The sequence below is a fragment of the Megascapheus bottae genome, unplaced genomic scaffold, assembly GCF_031878675.1.
Source record: "Megascapheus bottae isolate mThoBot1 unplaced genomic scaffold, mThoBot2.hap1 HAP1_SCAFFOLD_40, whole genome shotgun sequence".
Lineage (NCBI taxonomy): Eukaryota > Metazoa > Chordata > Mammalia > Rodentia > Geomyidae > Megascapheus > Megascapheus bottae.
In genome coordinates, this window is record NW_028327715.1 from 1,864,379 (window position 1) to 1,883,273 (window position 18,895).

General features: G+C 36.7%; 1 protein-coding gene and 1 long non-coding RNA gene across 2 annotated transcripts; both read right to left on the reverse strand.

Annotated features, from left to right (window-relative positions):
* Window positions 1-625: 625 nt before the first annotated feature.
* On the reverse strand, window positions 626-6,771 carry LOC150039305 (serine-rich coiled-coil domain-containing protein 2-like). Its single transcript, XM_090327820.1, has 3 exons — window positions 6,717-6,771; window positions 1,822-3,277; window positions 626-870 (listed from the first exon to the last, which is right to left on the reverse strand). Exons 2-3 carry the CDS (start codon window positions 3,236-3,238, stop codon window positions 626-628), a joined length of 1,662 nt encoding a protein of 553 aa, XP_090183946.1. The 5' UTR covers window positions 3,239-3,277; window positions 6,717-6,771.
* A 2,132-nt stretch (window positions 6,772-8,903) lies between these two features.
* On the reverse strand, window positions 8,904-18,443 carry LOC150039306 (uncharacterized). The gene is made up of 6 exons (XR_016534455.1): window positions 18,397-18,443; window positions 16,024-16,077; window positions 13,860-13,913; window positions 13,033-13,083; window positions 11,754-11,810; window positions 8,904-8,952 (listed from the first exon to the last, which is right to left on the reverse strand). It is a non-coding gene; the product is annotated as an uncharacterized LOC150039306 (long non-coding RNA).
* Between the last annotated feature and the right edge of the window lie 452 nt (window positions 18,444-18,895).

An 18,895-nucleotide genomic window follows, 5' to 3' on the forward strand; every position in this document is an offset into this window, starting at 1 on the left:
CTCAACATGGTCGAGTACTAGCTAGCCTTGAGCTAAAGAGCTTAGGGATAACACCCAGACCCTGAGTTTAAGCTTCACAGTCAACAACAAGGAAGATCAACAACAAAAAAACCTTACTGTGGTCTGTGAATGGTATCCCTAGGTTTCTCAATAATTGCTAGGTAATGTTTTGCCATGGGCACAGTGAGATAGCTGAACCTCTAGCTTCTTTCTATTCACCAACTAACACTCTGCAATATAACTGAAAATGTTTCCAGAAAGGCCCAGGAAATAGATCAGTGGCACAGCCCTTGCCTATCAAGTGCAATGTCCTAGGTTCAATCCCGGTATCAAAAGGAAAAAGACCCAAAAATGTTCCCAGATACTGACGATCTCTACCTACTTGAGAATTTCTGGCCTAGCTAAACTTGCCCAATAAAGTACATCCATAGATACATGTGTATGTGTGTGCATGTATGTATGCATATTCTATAATGAACATGTGTATATGTATTTAAATCAAAGGTTACACTTTCTGTATTTACTATACATTTTATAGGGTCCTAATAAATACATGAGTTATTATTTCCCAAACTAGGAAAGTTATTTCATAAATTAAAAATGTCAATCAATGCCAAAAGCTTCACTACAGTAAGGTAAAGTATTTCAAGAGGGCATAGAAATCCATACGTACTATGCTGTTCATTTCAGAAGATTCATAGCTGCCAACTGGATGCACATTCCCAATGGGTTCCAAACCCTCTTCATCCCACATGTATGTTCCATCAGAACTATCCGATGGGGAGAGTTCAAATGAAGAGCCAGCTCTGTAATCCGCATCCAGGGAAATCAAGTTATTTCCGGAAGTATGCTTTGTATAGCCACTCCTATCTTCAGTTGGTTTAAAAAAGAGAGAAATATTGATTCACAAAATATGATTATTTGTCATTTCTAAAAAATAAGCTATAAGAATTCAATATATTATGGCCAAAGAGATGGCCCCCAAACGCATACATAACTGCAACATCTTCTAAGTCTTAAAGAATGTTTTTTAAAAATAAAGAATAAAATCTTTAAAATATTTCTAGTAAACAAAAAAATTCACTTAGCCATCCTTTACTACTGTAACATTTCTGATATCCTCATATTTCTTTAATATTTTCCAAGATATTATTTTAACCACTGTTCAGGAAATTCCTTTCATAGTTGACTCCTTATAAGGAAATAAACTTGTTCTCACAGTCCCTTTTATAAGACCTGCAGACAATCAAGGGTTTGTGTGTATTTCCAGGCATGACCACATTCCTGTATCCATTCTTTTCAGTTCTTCTTTTAGGGCATATGAAAATACAAATATACGTTCTCTAGTATCTAATGTCAATATAGCTATCTATATTGGGAAATGATTCATATACGGCTATTTCATTTTCTTCAATTACAGAAATAAAGTTCCTTGGGCAGTATCACTATTAAAATTGCTAAACAAGCAAATTTAGACTGGGCATGACTTCCCTATCTTATGTTTCTTTTGACATAGTTTTATTCTTAACAAAGACCAATGATTCACCACTCTAGGCAGAGAGATCATTTGGGAAACATTGTCTATATTAAATACGAAGTGGCTTGGATATAATAGCCAAGAAAGACCAAAAAAGACATTTTACTGACTTTGCATTAGATAGGTTAAAAAGAGGATAGGGAACAAAAATCACAAGGAAGATAAATGTTGCCCAACTCCAGATTCAACCCGCTGTATAACACTGAGAGTATCTTAGAAGATAATCCTAAATGATAATTTGGTTATAGGAGAAAAGCAAGGAAATTAACGATGTTAATATTTACCAGAAACACTTAAATCTATCCATTCATCAGTTTTACCAAAGGTTTTTTCATTTTCTTTGGGGGAATCAAATACATCCTTTGAAGGTCCATTTTCATGTTTTTCTTCTTTGAGAGACATTTCCTCTGGTGTTATTCTAGTTCTGTTGGAGTCTTCTATATCAATAAAATCATCACTGAAGTCTTCACTTAAGTCATTCTTATCAGAAGATGATAAAGAAGATAAGGAAATATCATCCACATCATCACTTAGATATCTAATTTTAGTATCATGTTTCATGGTCTGGTCATTATCTGTTCTGTAACTTTCATTTTCAATTACTTCTTGGTCCTTATTGGTAGTGTTGTCCTTAACCAAAACTGTAGCCGCTTCCTCTACACAGGTGTCAGCAGATGTATTTTTATTACCATCGACGGTGATAGTTCCAGAAAATGGAGGTCGGCTGGATTTCAGTAGAGAGGGGTGAACCATCCTATAACCCAAAGTAGAAGTTACACCTGGCCCATTTGCTAAAGCCAGTTTCTTTCCACCAGGAGCATAAGGCCTATTAAATCCATACCCCAAATGTTCATTTCCATTAAGTACTTCCAAATGCCGAGAACTTCTTGTTAGCATACTTGACCGTAGAGGCACTCTAATGGGAAGCTGCTGGTTCTGATAAGGCTTTGTAAGATCAACAGCTCTATTGAAGGAATGTGATCTGGTTATAGATGAAGGGGGAAGGAATGAATTCTGAATGGAATGTGAAAAACTCTGTGACCTTACCATTCTTTCACAAGCCATAGACTTAATATTGTCTGGGGACTGTGCTAAGCTTTCTCCAGAACTGCTTCGAGTGGCACAGGAGTTTGCTCGGGGCCTCTGCATGCTACCAGCTGATCGATTTCCATAAAATCCATTCAACTGAGATTTTGGAGCACTGACTGAAGAATATGAAGTCCTTCCTAGTAACGTGCCTTTGGTGAATTTACTCAAGTTAGATGGTCCAGAAAAAGACTTTCGGTTTACCTCCTCTGTAGATGATACAAACATAGTGGATGGCTTTGTTAACTTTGATGTGAATAAAGGAAGACTTTTTAAACCTCCCTTTACCTCATTTTTATCCAACATTCCTTGAGCAGGTGCATGTTTTTCAGTATCAGTGAGTTTATCATGTGAATTTTGAGTACTGTTAGGTTCTTCAGTATTTTGTGTACTAAGTTGGTATTTATTTGCTTTCCTCCAATTAAAGGAATGAGATAATGAACAATCAGAGCCATTATTTTTTATATAACTTTTGATGTTACTACCCTTGGACGTTCCTAATAGAGTAACAGCTGTCCCACTGGACATCGGCTTCAGTGTACTTCTTACAGATTTTGCACCATATTTCGGCAACTTGGAACCCAAAAATGTCTTGATTTGTGTCTTCTCTTCCATGAGCTATAAGGTACATTTGTTCTCAAATTGTGACAGAATCTGAAGAGAAGAAAAAAAGAAAGTAAGATATCCAAAGTAAGATTAATAATGCTTGCCTATATAAATGTACATATGTAATAACACAAAGAAAAATTCAAAATTATTAATGGTTCTTGTAGTCATCTTAAAAAAGACCAAATATACTAATTAAAGCAACAACTTCATGACATTTTTCTAAATACCTTATTAAAAATTTGGGCCATATATAACAGAAATGCCCACAGGTAATAAAAGTGGACAATCAAATGTGACTAGATTTCAAGAAGTTTCTACAGTATATCATCCAATTTCCTATTAAAACAGTTTCATTTATTACAATAAAAATATATGAAAAAAGTTTCACTTTTGATTATAAACTCTTCTTTTGAAAAATCAGAACATAATGGAATTCATTGCCTTAGGTCTTTAAAAATAGTGTATTATTATCATTGGGGCTGGCTCTATGCTTGAAAACCAATTTATTTATAATCTGTTGTAAATGTTTTATTCTGTTTGCAGTTAGGAAATGCAGAATTCAAAGTGATCTAGCTTGTAAGCAAACTGAGATGTACTATCCCTTTTTATTAAAAATGAGTTAATGTGTCAAGAAACCAACTAGCAAAGTGGGTTTAACCATTACCCCTTCTGTGTTCTATCTAATTCCTTTGGTTGTTAATATGGTGATAACTGAAAGCCAAGGTAAATTTTAAATATTAAGATTTCTGATTTATTGAGTTTGAATTATGCCACCATGCTTATGTAAAGGTGAAAGTGGCACTATGGTGAAACTTAACAAGAATCAGTTTCTTAGTTGTAACAATTTTAATTCTCCTTTTTTGTGACTTCTTTCCCTATAGTCTTGAAATAGCAAAAGGTTACTACATCTCTCATTACTGTAGTGCTGAGGTTATTGAAGTCACACAAATATATCTGTGTGTTTGATTCTTGGAAAGTTATCTGTTAAGTCCTAGAACAAAGGTAAATGTGTTTCATGTTTTGCACACAAATTCAGAATTTGAATAACCATTTGACTTCATAGTGTGATCTCAAAAAAGGAATTTCTCCTTTATTTTTTCTTGCAGTTAATGTAAGAGTACACTAAATCTCTAAGTTTCTGAACTATTAGAAGTACAGATGACCTAGTAAAGATGTAGTAGTGTGTTTTATTCATTTTGCATGTGTTTATTTTTCCTTATGTTCTCAGAAGATGATTTATTTGCTCAGCTCAGTGGTGTTATAACTAAAAATCATCAAAAGAAGCAGTCTCCAGATAACAAGCCAAGTATTACTTATTATTTTTTATTGAGTTGAAATTGTAATTCTAACACTTTTCCACATACAAAACACAAGTGTCATGAAGGGTCTTCATGATTGCATTATAGAAGAATTTAATATGTCATAGTTAGTTAATTGGGCATTCAACTATAATGTTAATTTCCCATGATGGAAAAATTTAAAGATGAGTTTGAAAAAAAAATTGAAAGAATTTCACTTATTAGTTTCTGTTACATGTATCTTGCTTAAGTTTCTGTTCATTAATTTACATTCATCCAATTATATAAAGCAAATTTGGAGGAAACAAGAAGTTGTGCAGTATTTCCAACGACAGTTCTCTTTTATTTTTGTGTTTTCTACTTTAAAATGTCTGTTTTATCAGGTCAGTTTAATCGGGTAGATTATCAAAATTCAAGAATGATCTCTTTCCCCATCAAAAAAAAAGAAAATAAAAAAATCAGAACATGTGATTTTGATTGCAAAAAATACACAAGGTCTTACAAAAATTGGAACATATTTTTAAATAATTACTAAAATTATAATAAGGATGAGAAAAATGAAATAGCACCAAAAAAGAAAAACTATTCTGGCACTAAGAGTTGACATTTTAGCTATCTTTATTTTATTTTGTTGTAAAGGTAATGTACAGAGGGGTCACAGTTAATAAGTAAGGTAATGAGTACGTTTCTTTTGTTTTTTCCAGTCCTGGGGCTTGAACTCAGGACCTGGACACTGTCCTTGGACTTTCTCAAGGCTAGCACTCTACCACTTGAGCCGCAGCACCACTTCTAGCTTTGCCCATATTCATGGTACCAAACAATCAAACCCAGGACTTCCTACATGCTAGGCAAGCACTCTACCACTAGGCCTTACTCCAGGCCCTTGAGTACATTTCTTGTTGAACACAGTTACAACTCTATCCTTTTTCTCTCACTCTCCTACTCCTTTAATTCCCCCTCACCCCAAGTTGTAAAGTTCATTTCTAACCTAGTGTCTTGTGAGTATCAGTTACACTGGTTCACCCTATGTCCTTGATTCACCACGTTGTCATTCTCCTTTCTTTCCCAAATCAGATAAACATATATACAACACACAGGGTACCAGAATCAAAAAGTGTTAAGCAGCTACCTCAAAAGAACTTCCATCCAGTAATACAAGCAAACACTAAACTTAGTGTCAAAATGAAACAAAAAAAGTTAATAAAGTTGATTGGCCCATGAATCATTAACCTCAATATCTCAAATCAATTTTAAACATAACATAAAACTACCATACACATATTCACATATGAACATAGAACTGGAAACTAGCTTCTCCTCTTCAAGTAACCACTCAATAAATACATCCTATGATAAAATGATTTTAAAATTATAAAGAAATATTTAAAAATGTGTCTAAATTTTTAGAAAAACATAATACAGTCACTGCTTCCACTAACTATGTAATTCTGTAAAAATCCAAATGAGTAAAATACAAACAAAAATGCGAGCCTTTGTATCACTAATATTTTTATGTAATTATGACGTCTTTAATTTGTCAAAAAAAGAAACGTGTGCATCCACCAGTCCTGAGGCCTGGATGCTATGAACTTTTTTATGATAGTGCTCTTCCACTTGAGCCACAGCTCCAGTCCCAGTTTTTCTTTGTTTTGTTTTGTTTGGTAGTTATTTGGAGATAACAATTTCCTGCCCAGAGCTAGCTTTGAATTGTGATCCTCAGAACTCAGCCCCTTAAGAGACCCCAACACATACTTGGCTGTATTCTTAACTGCTTCTCACCAAAGGACAAGGAACAACAGCCTAGAAGCTGGACTCTCATCATAACTGTCAGTGGGCCTGTCCAAGTATCAGATTTCTGGAGAATGAAAGAGGCCCACCAGCTCTTTCACCTCAGAAACACGGAGACCACCTCAATGTGTCTGACTGTGATTCTTACCTCCATTGGCTCAGTAAAAGTTGCATGTAGGCAATAAGTAAATAAGGTAGAGAATAGGTAAAGAAAGATACGGTTGCTATGTTTGAATTCACAGTAGACCATGACCAAGTATCTGCTGCCAGATGCTATCATTTTCTATTTAGTTTCAGTACAGGAGGAGGAATAATGAAGACAACGATCAGCTGTCATATAGACTGTGTACTAAACTCACACTAAAAATGAATTTACATTCAGATGACAGATAACTCACCAAATGTTAATGCTCGATTCACAAACCGCAATGGCAGTTAATGTTGTGTCATCCCTAAAAAGTGAAGTAAAAAAAAAAAGACACAGAAAATTGAGTTGGAAACTGTAGAGGAAATCAAACCTTTTCTACAGGGCTGGGTACTAAAACCATAACTGCGTTCATCCTAGGAACAGGTTTTGCCACTTGAGCTACAGCTCCATCTCCAGCTCCTCTGTTCCCTCTAGCTCTTTGCTCTGGTACTCCGGTGTGAACTAACAGACCAGAACCAAGTGAAAATCAGTATTTTCCTTTTACCACAGAAATACAGTTGAATCTGTTCAGGAAATTAAATATGGACTGGTTTCATGCAAGGTAGAGAATTTTTCCCAGTACCCCTACCACAGTACCTCTTGACATCTTGTATGAATTTCAATACAATACACTTCAAGGGAACTCAACCTGAGATCATAGCTAATATTCTGCTTCCTCTGTTCCTTCTATTCCCTCATTACCTTCAGTAATCCTAGATGTCTTTACTGACTTACTCTCAGATTGGACCAAGGGGAGGCAGGCCAGAAACAGAGAACACTTCATTGTTCACCAGGACATTGAGAATTCCCTCTCCTTACAGGAGCCTCAATTCTTTACCCAATTTGTGAAAACACAGAATGGCACAGAAAAATTTCACTTCTTTGACCTTCCAAGGGGTTCCCACAAACATGGTACTTAGTCTCTGTACAGCTTTCTACACAAGTCTGTCTACATTTGAGTATCTGACAACAAATGGCTCTCATCTGTCAATCTGTGTGTATTCTGCTCCTCATTATCAACATAAACCATTAATTTATGCACAGTCAAATACTATGGAAGTTCCTAAAGAGACTTTTCTTCTCAAATTGCTATAATACCCAGAAAACGAACTCTACATATACTATATATGTAAAGGGGTATTTCCTAGAAATGAGGCCTCTCTCTCCAATGAAATGACTACCTGTGCTAAATAAAAACTTATGCAAGATTCACAAGGAGTTCTTTTCCTATGACCCTAAAGCACTGTTTACACTATTTTCGTGTTTCCTGATGTTCCGTTTCCCTTGCTATGAAGGAAATTGAGCTGATCATTCATCTACATTTCTGCTTCCTCTCTCCCCTCCTTGCTTCCTCTGTCTGTCCAGCCTCTCTGATTCATAATAGGATTGGTACTTCATGAGTTATTCACCTTAAACTACAAAATACATGTGGAAACTAACACACAGACATGCTTTGGCAATTGAGTAATATTTGCCTTTCACATAAAATTCCAACCCTTACTTGATGGTAAAAGACTTTTCATTCACTAAATAAATCACAAATGCTATGAGGGAGCTGTCTTCAGCTGTCACGTCTCCCATGAACATCTGAAAACCTAGGTAAGTCATTCTATTTTAGACAGCCTCCTTCTCACAGCAATAAAATGAGACACATCAAGGATGAACATGGGCATGAACAGATTCGCTGGTCTTTTCATCATCATCATCATCTCTTGAGATAGACATCCAGCACATAATTAGGCAAATTTTTGATTGGGGCCAAAAACGCACCTTATCAGTAAAGCATTTTAGAAAAATACATAACAAATTAAAAAGACCCTAATGATCAGCCCTTACTCATTCATTGAGAGAGACAGAGACAGAGAGAGAGAGAGAGAGAGAGAGAGAGAGAGAGAGAGAGAGAGAGAGAGATAGACAGAGACAGAGAGACAGAGAGAGACAGTGTGTGAGAAAGAGAGAGAGAGACAAACAGACAGACACACAGACAGACACACAGACAGACACACAGACAGACACACAGACAGACCACCACCTTTAACTTGTCTTATCCTCTAACTAGAAACAACGGAGTCACCAGAACGTTTAACCTGCTGAATCTTACAACAAAACACTAAATTTCTTTTGGCCACCACACTAAATTAGGAACAAGAAGAATTCTTGATATTTCTTCTTGAAAACACCTAAGATTTTAGAAAGTGATCTAGAGATATTACAGCCCAAGAATCTTAGAAAAATAACAAAGGCCCTGCGTTGTCATCAATACCTAAAATAAAGTTCTGTAAACCTAATCACTTTCATTTCAATGACTATCCTTTCATGTGTGACTGTACTTATATACATTTAATTATGCATAGATGCACATAGATGAGAGTATATGTATATTTAGACCTTACCCTTCATTGTTGTTTGTTTCGTCAAGTTTGGTTGTGGTATAAGTTGAGGTGTCCCTATAGAATGAAACCAAATGTCATAGTCAGCCTCTCTAATGGTTTTTGTAGACTTGATTACAAATCCCTTCTTTCTTTCTTTAATAACCCATTAACCATTCACAGTGTTTGGTTCGATTTCTATCTATTTCAATATTTTCTGCAGTTTATCTTGCTATTTCCAGTTGAATCCCACCATAGTATGATAGGAAAGAGTACATTGACTTTTCTTATATGCAATTGTTAAGATTTCTGCCAAGAAATCTCTTTGAATAATTACTGTAGAGGAGTATTAGAGAAAGGGAAAGGCAAAAAGAATAATGCTGCCTCTAGGCTCTAAATATTATTTCCTTTGGAGAAAGCTTGGGGGTTGCTGGGATGATACATATTCTGGGACTGTTGTGTGGAATATTCTGCAGATATGTGCTGCCTTTGGTTCTTGGCCTTCAGTTGAATCTGGTTTCTTGCGGATTCTTTGGAAAGGATCCAACATGGTTGGAATCCATCTACTCATTTATGTTTAGCACTGTCTGTTGCGCCAAATTGGGTGCATTGAGTCTTAGTAGGATTTTGTTGTTAATAATTGCAGTGCCTTTAGCCAAATGAAATGACTTTCATGTTGTAATACTTTCAAGTTTTCTTTGCCAGATAGGAATCCATTTATATTTGCTTCCTTTTGGGTGCCATTCTTGGAATATCTCTTTCCATCCATTCACAACAAGCCTGTGACTTTCTCTGCTAGGGAGGTGGACTTCCTTCTTTCTCTTTCTTACTGTGTTTATGTGCAGGTACTATTGGGCTTCCTCTTAGGGCCTGGGTGCTCTCCCTTAGCTTTCTCTATTAAGACGGGTACTCTACCACTTGAGCCATACTTCTGGCTTTCAGGAAGTTAACTGGATAAGAATCTCAAAAAGTTTCCTACCGATATTACTATTTAGACCTCCACCTCTTTGTTCCAGAAAGGATTCTATCCTTTGGTTGACTGCATTTGTAACATCTTGTGAAGCGCAGCTGACATACTGCCTAGAAAAAATTCTCTTCATGACCTGTTCCTCTAGCTGAAGAATATATATTCTATCAGAAGATCATATGCTAATAATCAGATCTCAAGAAGCTGAAAAAATGAAATCAAAAGTATATCTGATATTTTTTCATTCAAGGGGCTTGAACTCTAAGCCTGGGCATTGTCCCTGAGCTCTTCAGCTCAGAGCTACCACTCTACTTCTTGAGCCCCAGCACCGCTTCTGTTTTTTTCTGGTACTTAATGGGAGGTAGGAGTCTCAAGGTCTTTAGTGCCAGGGCTGACTCTGAACCACGATCCACAGTTCTCAGCCTCCTCAGTAGCTAGGATTATAGGCTCTATGTATCTTTTATTTTTATAAAGACAGAGCTACAAATATCCCAAAGACTTTAGGGATTATAATAAGACATGAAAGTAAATTGATAAGTACTTGATCAATCAGAGGTCTGATAAACCAAGAAAGAAAGTAAAAATTACTTCAAGCAAATAGAAAAATAAATGATTCTATTGCAAAACACACTAATTTTCATGTGGTAGCTCAAGTTGATGTTCTAATGTGTAAGACAGAAGAGTAGTCAATGGTGGGGATTTGGTAGTGTGTGTCCAAGGATTGTGAAATGCCCTTTAGATTGTGCTGGTGTTTTTGCAGGATCTCAATCACAATGGGGACATGAAACATATCTTAATATATTTCTGTTTTGTTCGAATAAAATTAGAAAGATTCCCAGGCATACAATATCGAGATGAGGTAGAAACTTAGTTGATGTCATTTTCTAGCGCTGGAAAATTTTCCCTGAACATCAGAAATCTGTCTCCACATTTCTCTACTTATTAGGAATGTTCAGTATCCTCACATGCAAAGAAACTGAAGTGAGGCTTTTTGCAGAAATTAAACTTTTACATCTGCAAAAGATGATTTTTATCCAAGGTTTTATAACACTAGAAACAAATAAATCTACCTAACCTGGTGGATAACAGCCTCATCTTCTTGCACCCAACTCAATTCAAAGGGACTCAAGAGTTATATCTAATTTCCGCATGCCACTTGCCTTCCACTCCCAGCTCTATTTCTTGCCCCTCAGTTAGGGACAAGGAAGAGCAGTCTAAAAGCAGGACTCCCATTCAGTGTGAATGTGCTTCTTCCTCTTGTGCCCTTCAGACACCTGGGACTACCTTTAGGTTTCAGAAAGGGATTGCCAGGTCCCTGGGCTTCTGGTTAGTAGCTCATAGGCTCTGTGATAATCCCAGGATTCTGGGTGCTAGTTCTTGACTTCACAGCACTCCATGAGCCACTGTCTTATGATCTGCTCTATCATTTCTCCTTAGTTTCAAAACATATCGTGATTCCATGTGATATGGATAGGTAGTCCTGTGTACTGTGAAAATTCATCATTGTTCAAAATGGTTTATCATTTAGATGATCAAAAACTCAACTCACACTAAATGAAAGGAACTCTAGGATATGGAAACAAGAGCTTTATCTTGTGTGATTGCTGTTCTTAATGTACTATGTTATTTCTCTTCTCTTTTTTTCCCCTTATGCTTAATCTCATATTGTTACTGTATCTGGCTTTGTAACCTGGCATACAGTATATACGTTTATTTCCTTGTTTGAAATAGAAAAAGGAGTAGAAAAAACAAGATGATTGGGAGGGGGAAGGCACATGGGCACAATAACATGAGAAGGGGTATCATTGTGTGAGAAGTAATGCATCTACTATCTGGCAGATGTAACTGTAACCCCTCTATGCATTACCCCAACAATCAAAAATAAAATAAAATTTAAAATTAGTCAACTCACCCCCTCTTGATGTCTTCATCTGAATGAACAACAACTTTGGTTAAGCTGCTGTCCTCACTGTGGATATATTGAAACATACAGAAATTAAGTGGGGCAATGTAGGAAGAAGTGATGCATTTTTCTGACACTTCTTGGTTAGAAAACTATGGCCTTGTGTGTGCTACACAGGTCGTCTGTCAAATGTACTTTGTCTCTAGCTCTTCTGTCTCTGCCAAACCTTCATCCAGTACTGAAGTCTCAACTCAGAGCCCTGTCATTGCTACAACTTTAGTCATGGCCTGGTGAGCCTTCATGCCTAGGTTTGCCTGTTTAATGACACTTTCACTTAGTCTTTCACCAGAACTTGAGATGGATGTGCAAGCTTTTGTTCACAGATGTGATTCTGTTTTCCAGGGGTGTGGTGGATGTGGGGGGAAGACCACCAGAGGATGGCAAGATGAAGCCATCCAGGGTAGAAATTCCTTTCTGTGGTAGGCCATCTCCAATGAATCAGCAAAATGGTGTGCTGCACATGTGTATCAAGAAGCAGAGCCTCAGTGATAAGTAAGAAAGGAAAACATTCCTGGAGCCCTGACTTGAAGGGATATCAGAGTACCGTCCTTCAGCCACATACGTATGGACTCTCTCTCTCTAACTCTCTGTCTCGTAGCTCTTTCATTGAAAATGTACATTTATTCATGAACCATGTATTCACAGATGTGAGTAGTAAGGACCTTGTCATAATGTCACCGAGTCATCTGATTATCCAATATAAATGGTACCCAGACAATGTTTATATTTACACAAAACTTAGAACCACAGTTTTTAAAAGTTGGCATTAAGTGCACAATGAAAGGTATATGTAAAAATTAAGTTCCAGACCTAGGGAAAGGGAATACCCATCAAAGAATCAGACATAGCCAAAAAACTACGGAAAATATCAAACAAAGTTGTATAGCCACTTTGAACTGACACTTGTATTTCTTCACCTGTGAAGAAATTGTTATGGCGGGAAATAAATACATAGAATTGTATGTCATTGCCGTCAGAAAAAAGGAACATAACCAATTGTAGGTTCTCATACACTGGCAATGTGCAGGGTTTGGGGGGTTTTCCTGCACTGCTCCCTAAAATAGCAAAACACTTTGTGCACCTCCTTTCTCATTTACTCATCAAAATGAAAAGGAGTAATATGACAGACAGAAGGTACACTGAAAGTATTTGGAAACTACCCAGAAATGATCAGTCTGTTTCATAACATATATATTTATGTACGTTTTTCTATTGATAGATATCTGACCTTTGCTTGAAGTCTTCTGTCCCAAATTCTGTTGAATCATTTTTATCCAAGCTAGAGAATTAAATTATATACAGTCAAATACCATGTACATTCTTAGTCTTACTCAAGGTAGCAAGTTACCCAAACACTAGTGAATTTGTAGAATTTAAATTTTTCCATACTTAGCTAAATAAACAGAGGAATTCTACTATTACCCAGAAAGGAAATTAATTTCTGTGGAAACTTACATTTTTATCTCTTCAAAAGAAAGCTTTAGTGCACAAGTAAAGAAATTTCCTTTCTTAGTAAACCTAACACAATGTTTATTGGTATCATGTATTTTCATTGTACATACAACTCACTACAGAGGAACTCAATCCTTTATGCAATCTGATTTTCAACTTTCCAGTCTGCTCTACCCCCTCCGTACTTACATTAACTTGTTGTTTTCTTAACTGCTTCTCACCAAAAGAGAGTCCAAAAGCTGGACTGTCATCAGAACTGAGAGTCCAAATATCACATTTGTGAAGTATGAAAGAGGCCCACCGGCTCTTTCCACCTCAGAAACACTGAGACTAGCTCATTGCTCCTGATTGGGATTCTTACCTCCATTGGCTCAGTGCAAGTGGCATGAAGGCCCTGATAATAGGTAAATAAAGATATGCTTGCTACTTTTCACTTCATAGCAGACCATGACCAAGTATGTGCTAACTGACTCTATCATTTTCTTTTAGTTTCAATACAAACAAAATGATTACAGGAGGACACTAAGAAGCTGTCATATAGATTGTGTAATAAATTCACAGTACAAATGAATTTATACTCAGATGAGAGATAATACAACTTACCAAATGTTAATGGTTGGGTCACAAACTGCAATTGCAGTTAACGTTGTTTCATCTCTAAAAAATAAAGTAAGACACAAACAATTGATTTGGAACATAGAGAGGAAATCAAACTTTTCTACAAGGCTGGATACTAAAACCATGACTCTGTTCATGTAGGATCATGTTTGCCATTTGAGCTCCAGCTCCAGCTCCAGCTCTTCTGTTCCCTCTAGCTCTTTGCTCTGGTACTCCGGTGTGAACTAACAGACCAGAACCAAATGAAAAGCAGTATTTTCATTTTACCCAGAAATACAGTTGAATCTGTTCAGGAAATTAAATATGGAACAGTTTCATGCAAAATAGAAGAATTTTTCCCAGTACCCCTACCACAGTACCTCTTGACATCTTGTATGAATTTCAATAAAATACTCTTCAAGGGAGCTCAACCTGAGGTCATAGCTAATATTCTGCTTCCTCTGTTCCTTCTATTCCCTCCTTACTTTCAGTAATCCTAGATGTCTTTACTGACTTACTCTCAGATTGGACCAATGGGTGGCAGGCCAGAAGCAGAGAACTCTTCACTGCTCAGCAGGACAAGGAGAACTCCCTCTCCATACTGGAGTCTCAATCCTTCACTCAATTTGCAAAAAAGACGGAATGGCACAGACAAAATTACACTTCCCTTCTAAATTGTTCCCACAAATACGGTGCTTGTTCTCTGTACAGCTTTGTACACTACTCTGTCTATACTTGGGTATCTGACCACATATGGCTGTCCTCTGTCAATCTATGTATGTTCTGCTCCTCATTATCAACATGAACCATTAAATTATGCACAGTCAAATACTATGGAAGTTTCTAAAGAGACCTTTTTCTTCCCAAATTGCAATAATACCCGGAAAACAAACTCTACATATACTATATATGGAAGGGGGTATTTCCTGTGCTTTCCTAGAAATGAGGCCTCTCTCTCCAATGAAATGATTACCTGTGCTAAATAAAAACTTATGCAAGATTCACAAGGAGTTCTTTTCCTATGACCCTAAAGCACTGTTTACACTGTTTTCGTGGGTTTCCTGATGTTCTGTTTCCCTTGCTATGAAGGAAATTGAGCTGATCAACCATCTACATTTCTGCTTCCTCTATCTCCTCCTTGCTGGCACTACTGTCCTCTGTCTCTCCAGCCTCTCTAATTCATAAAAGGATTTCTAGTTCATGACTTATTCACCTTAACCTACAGAATATATGTGGAAACAAAAACACAGACATGCTTTGGCTGTTTAGGAATATTTGCTTTTCACATAATATTTCAACCCTAACTTGATGATAAAAAACTTCTCATTCACTAAATAAATCACAAATGGTATGAGGGAGGTGTCTTCAGCTGCCACTTCTCCCATGAACAACTGAAATCCTAGGCAAGTCATTCTATATTAGACAGTCTCCTTCCCACAGCAATGAAATAAGACACATGAGGGATGAACATTGGCATGAACAGATTCGCTGGTCTTTTTATCATCATCATCATCTCTTGAGATAGACATCCAGCACATAATTAGGCAAATTTTTGTTTGGGGCAGAAAACGCACCTTAGCAGTAAGGCATTTTAGGAAAATATACATCAAATTAAAAATCCCCTAATAATCAGCCTTTTCTCTTTCATGGAGACAAAGAGACAAGGAGAGATAGATACAGAGAGGGAGAGGGAGAGGGAGAGGGAGAGGGAGAGGGAGAGGGAGAGGGAGAGGGAGGGAGAGAGAGAGAGAGAGAGAGAGAGAGAGAGAGAGAGAGAGAGAGAGAGAGCTCGCAACTGTAACTTGTTTTATCCTCTAGTTATCAGAGAGAAGTTTTTAAGTTGCTGAGCCTTACAACAAAACACTAAGTTTCCTTTGAACGCCACAATAGATTAGGAACAATAACTCTTGACATTTCTTCTTGGAAACACCTAAGATTTTAGAAAGTTATCTACTGATATTACAGCCCAAAAAATCTTAGAAAAATATCAAAGGCCCTGCAGTGTCATCAATACCTAAAATAAAGTTCAATAATCCTAATCACTTTCTTTTCAGTGACTATCCTTTTATGTATGACTGTACTTACATACATTTTATTATGCATAGATGCACATAGATGAGAGTATATATATATATATATATATATATATATATATATATTTAGACCTTACCCTTCATTATTGTTTGTTTCGTCAAGTTTGGTTGTGGTATAGGATGAGGTGTCCCTACAGGATGAAACCAAATGTCATAGTCAGACTCTCTAATGATTATTATAGACTTGAATACATATCCATCCTTTCTTTCTCCAATAATCAATTAACCATTCAAAGCGTTTTGTTCCATTTCTATGTATTTCAATATTTTCTGTCTTTTATCTTTTGTCTATTTCCAATTGAATTCCATCATACTATGATAGCAAACAGTAACTTTGTCTTTTCTTATATGTGATTGTTAGGAGTTCCTTTATACTCTGCCAAGAAACCTCTTTGAATATTTACTGTAGAGGAATATTAGAGGAAGGGAAAGGGAAAAAGAGAATAATGCTGCCTCTATGCTCTAAATATTAATTTCCTTTGTAGAAAGCTTGAGGGTTGCTGGGATGATATTTATTCTGAGAATGTTGTGTGGAATATTCTGCAGATATGTGCTGTCTTTGGCTCTTGGCCTTCAGTTGAATCTGGTTTCTTGCGGATTCTTTGGAAAGGATCTAACATAGTTGGGATCCATCTACTCATTTATGTTCAGCGATGTCTGTTGTGTCAAATTGGGTGCATTGAGGATTAGTTGCCTATTCTTTGTTGTTAATCATTGCAGTGTCTTTAGCAAAATGAAATGACTTTCATGTTGTAATACTTTCAAGTTTTCTTTGCCAGATAGGAGTACATTTACATTTGCTTCCTTTTGGGTGCCATATTGGAATATCTCTTTCCATCCATTCACATCAGGCCTGTGACTGTCTCTGATAGGGAGGTGGACTTCCTTCTTTCTCTTTCTTACTGTGTTTATGTGCAGGAACTATTGGGCTTCCTCTTAGGGCCTGGGTGCTCTCCCTTAGCTTTCTCTGTGAAGAAGGTACTCTACCACTTGAGCCATACTTCTGGCTTTCAGGAAGTTAACTGGATAAGAATTCCAGAGTTTCCCACCGATATTACTAATTAGATCTCCACTGCTTCGTCCAGAAAGGATTGTATCACTTGGTTGATATTCAAGGGGCTTGAACTCTGAGCCTGGGCATTGTCCCTGAGCTCTTCAGCTCAGAGCTACCACTCTACTTCTTGAGTCCCAGCACCGCTTCGGGGTTTTTTTGGTTGTTAATGGGAGGTAGGAATCTCTAGGTCTTTAGTGCCAGGGCTGTGTCTGATCCACGATACACAGTTCTCAGACTCTTCAGTAGCTAGGATACAGGCTCTATGTATCTTTTATTTTTATAAAGACAGAGCTACAAATATCCCAAAGACTTTAGGGATTTTGATAAGACATGAAAGTAAATTGATAAGTACTTGATCAATCAGAGGTGTGATAAACCAAGAAAGAAAGTAAAAATTACTTCAAGCAAATAGAAAAATAAATGATTCTATTGCAAAACACACTAATTTTCATGTGGTAGCTCAAGTTGATATTCCAGATGTGTAAGACAGAAGTGTAGTCAACAGTGGGGATTTGGTAGTATGTGTCCAAGGATTGTGAAATGCCCTTTAGATTGTGCTAGTGTTTTTGCAGTATCTCAATCACAACAGGGACATGAAACATATCTTTTATATGTTTCTGTTTTTCCAAACAAAGTTAGAAAGATTCCCAGGCACACAATATCGAGATGATATAGAAACTTAGTTAATGTCTTTTCCTTTGTTGGAAAATTTTCCCTGAACATTAGAAATCTGTCCCCACATTTCCCTAGAAAGGAAATTAATTTCTTTGGGAATTTACACTGTTATCTCTTCAAAAGAAAGTTTCTATGCACAAGTAAAGAAATTTTCTTTCTTAAAATTAACAAAATATTTATTGGTATCATGTAGTTTAATTGTACATGCAATTCACTACAGAGAAACTCAATCCTTTATGCAATCTGATTTTCAGCTGTCTAAGTCTGCTCTACTCCCTTCTTATTTTCACTAACTTGGCTCTTTTCTTAACTGCTTATCAACAAAATACAAGGAACAACAGCTGAGAAATTGGACTCTCATCAGAACTGACAGTGGGCCTGTCTAAGAAACAGATTTCTGGAGAAGGAAAGAGGCCCAACAACTCTTTTCACCTCAGAACCACTGAGACAACCTAATTGTTCCTGACTGGGATTCGTGTCTCTATTAGCTCAGTGCAAGTTGCACGTAGGCACTGATAATAGGTAAATAAGGATATGATTGCTAATTTCACTTCATGGCAGACCATGACTAAGTATGTACTAATTGACTCTATCAATTTCTACTTAGTTTCAGTACAAAAATAACTATTACATGAGGATACTGATAAGCTGTCACATAGATTGTACACTAAACTCACACTACAAATGAATTTACACTCAGATGACAGATAACACAACTTACCAAATGTTAATTCTTGAGTCACAAACTGCAATTGCAGTTAACGTTGTTTCATCTCTAAAAAATAAAATAAAATAAGACACAGAAAACTCATTTGGGACATACTGCAGAAATCAAACTTTTCTACGAGGCTGGGAACTTAAACCATGTCTGTGTTTATGCTAGGATCATGTTTGCCACTTGAGCTGCAGCTCCATCTCCAGCTCTTTTGTTCCATCTAGCACTGTGCTTGAGTACTCTGGTGTGAACTAAGAGACCAGAACCAAATGAAAAGCAGTATTTTCATTTTACCACAGAAATGCAGTTGAATCTCTTCAGGAAATTAAATATGGACCGTTTTAATCCAAGGTAGAAGAATTTTTCCCCGTAGCCTAACACTGGACCTAATGCTATCTTGTATGACTTTCAATATGATGTTGTTCAAGGGAACTCAACCCTGAGGTCATACCTAATATTCTGCTTCCTCTGTTCCTTCTATTCCCTCCTTACTTTCAGTAATCTT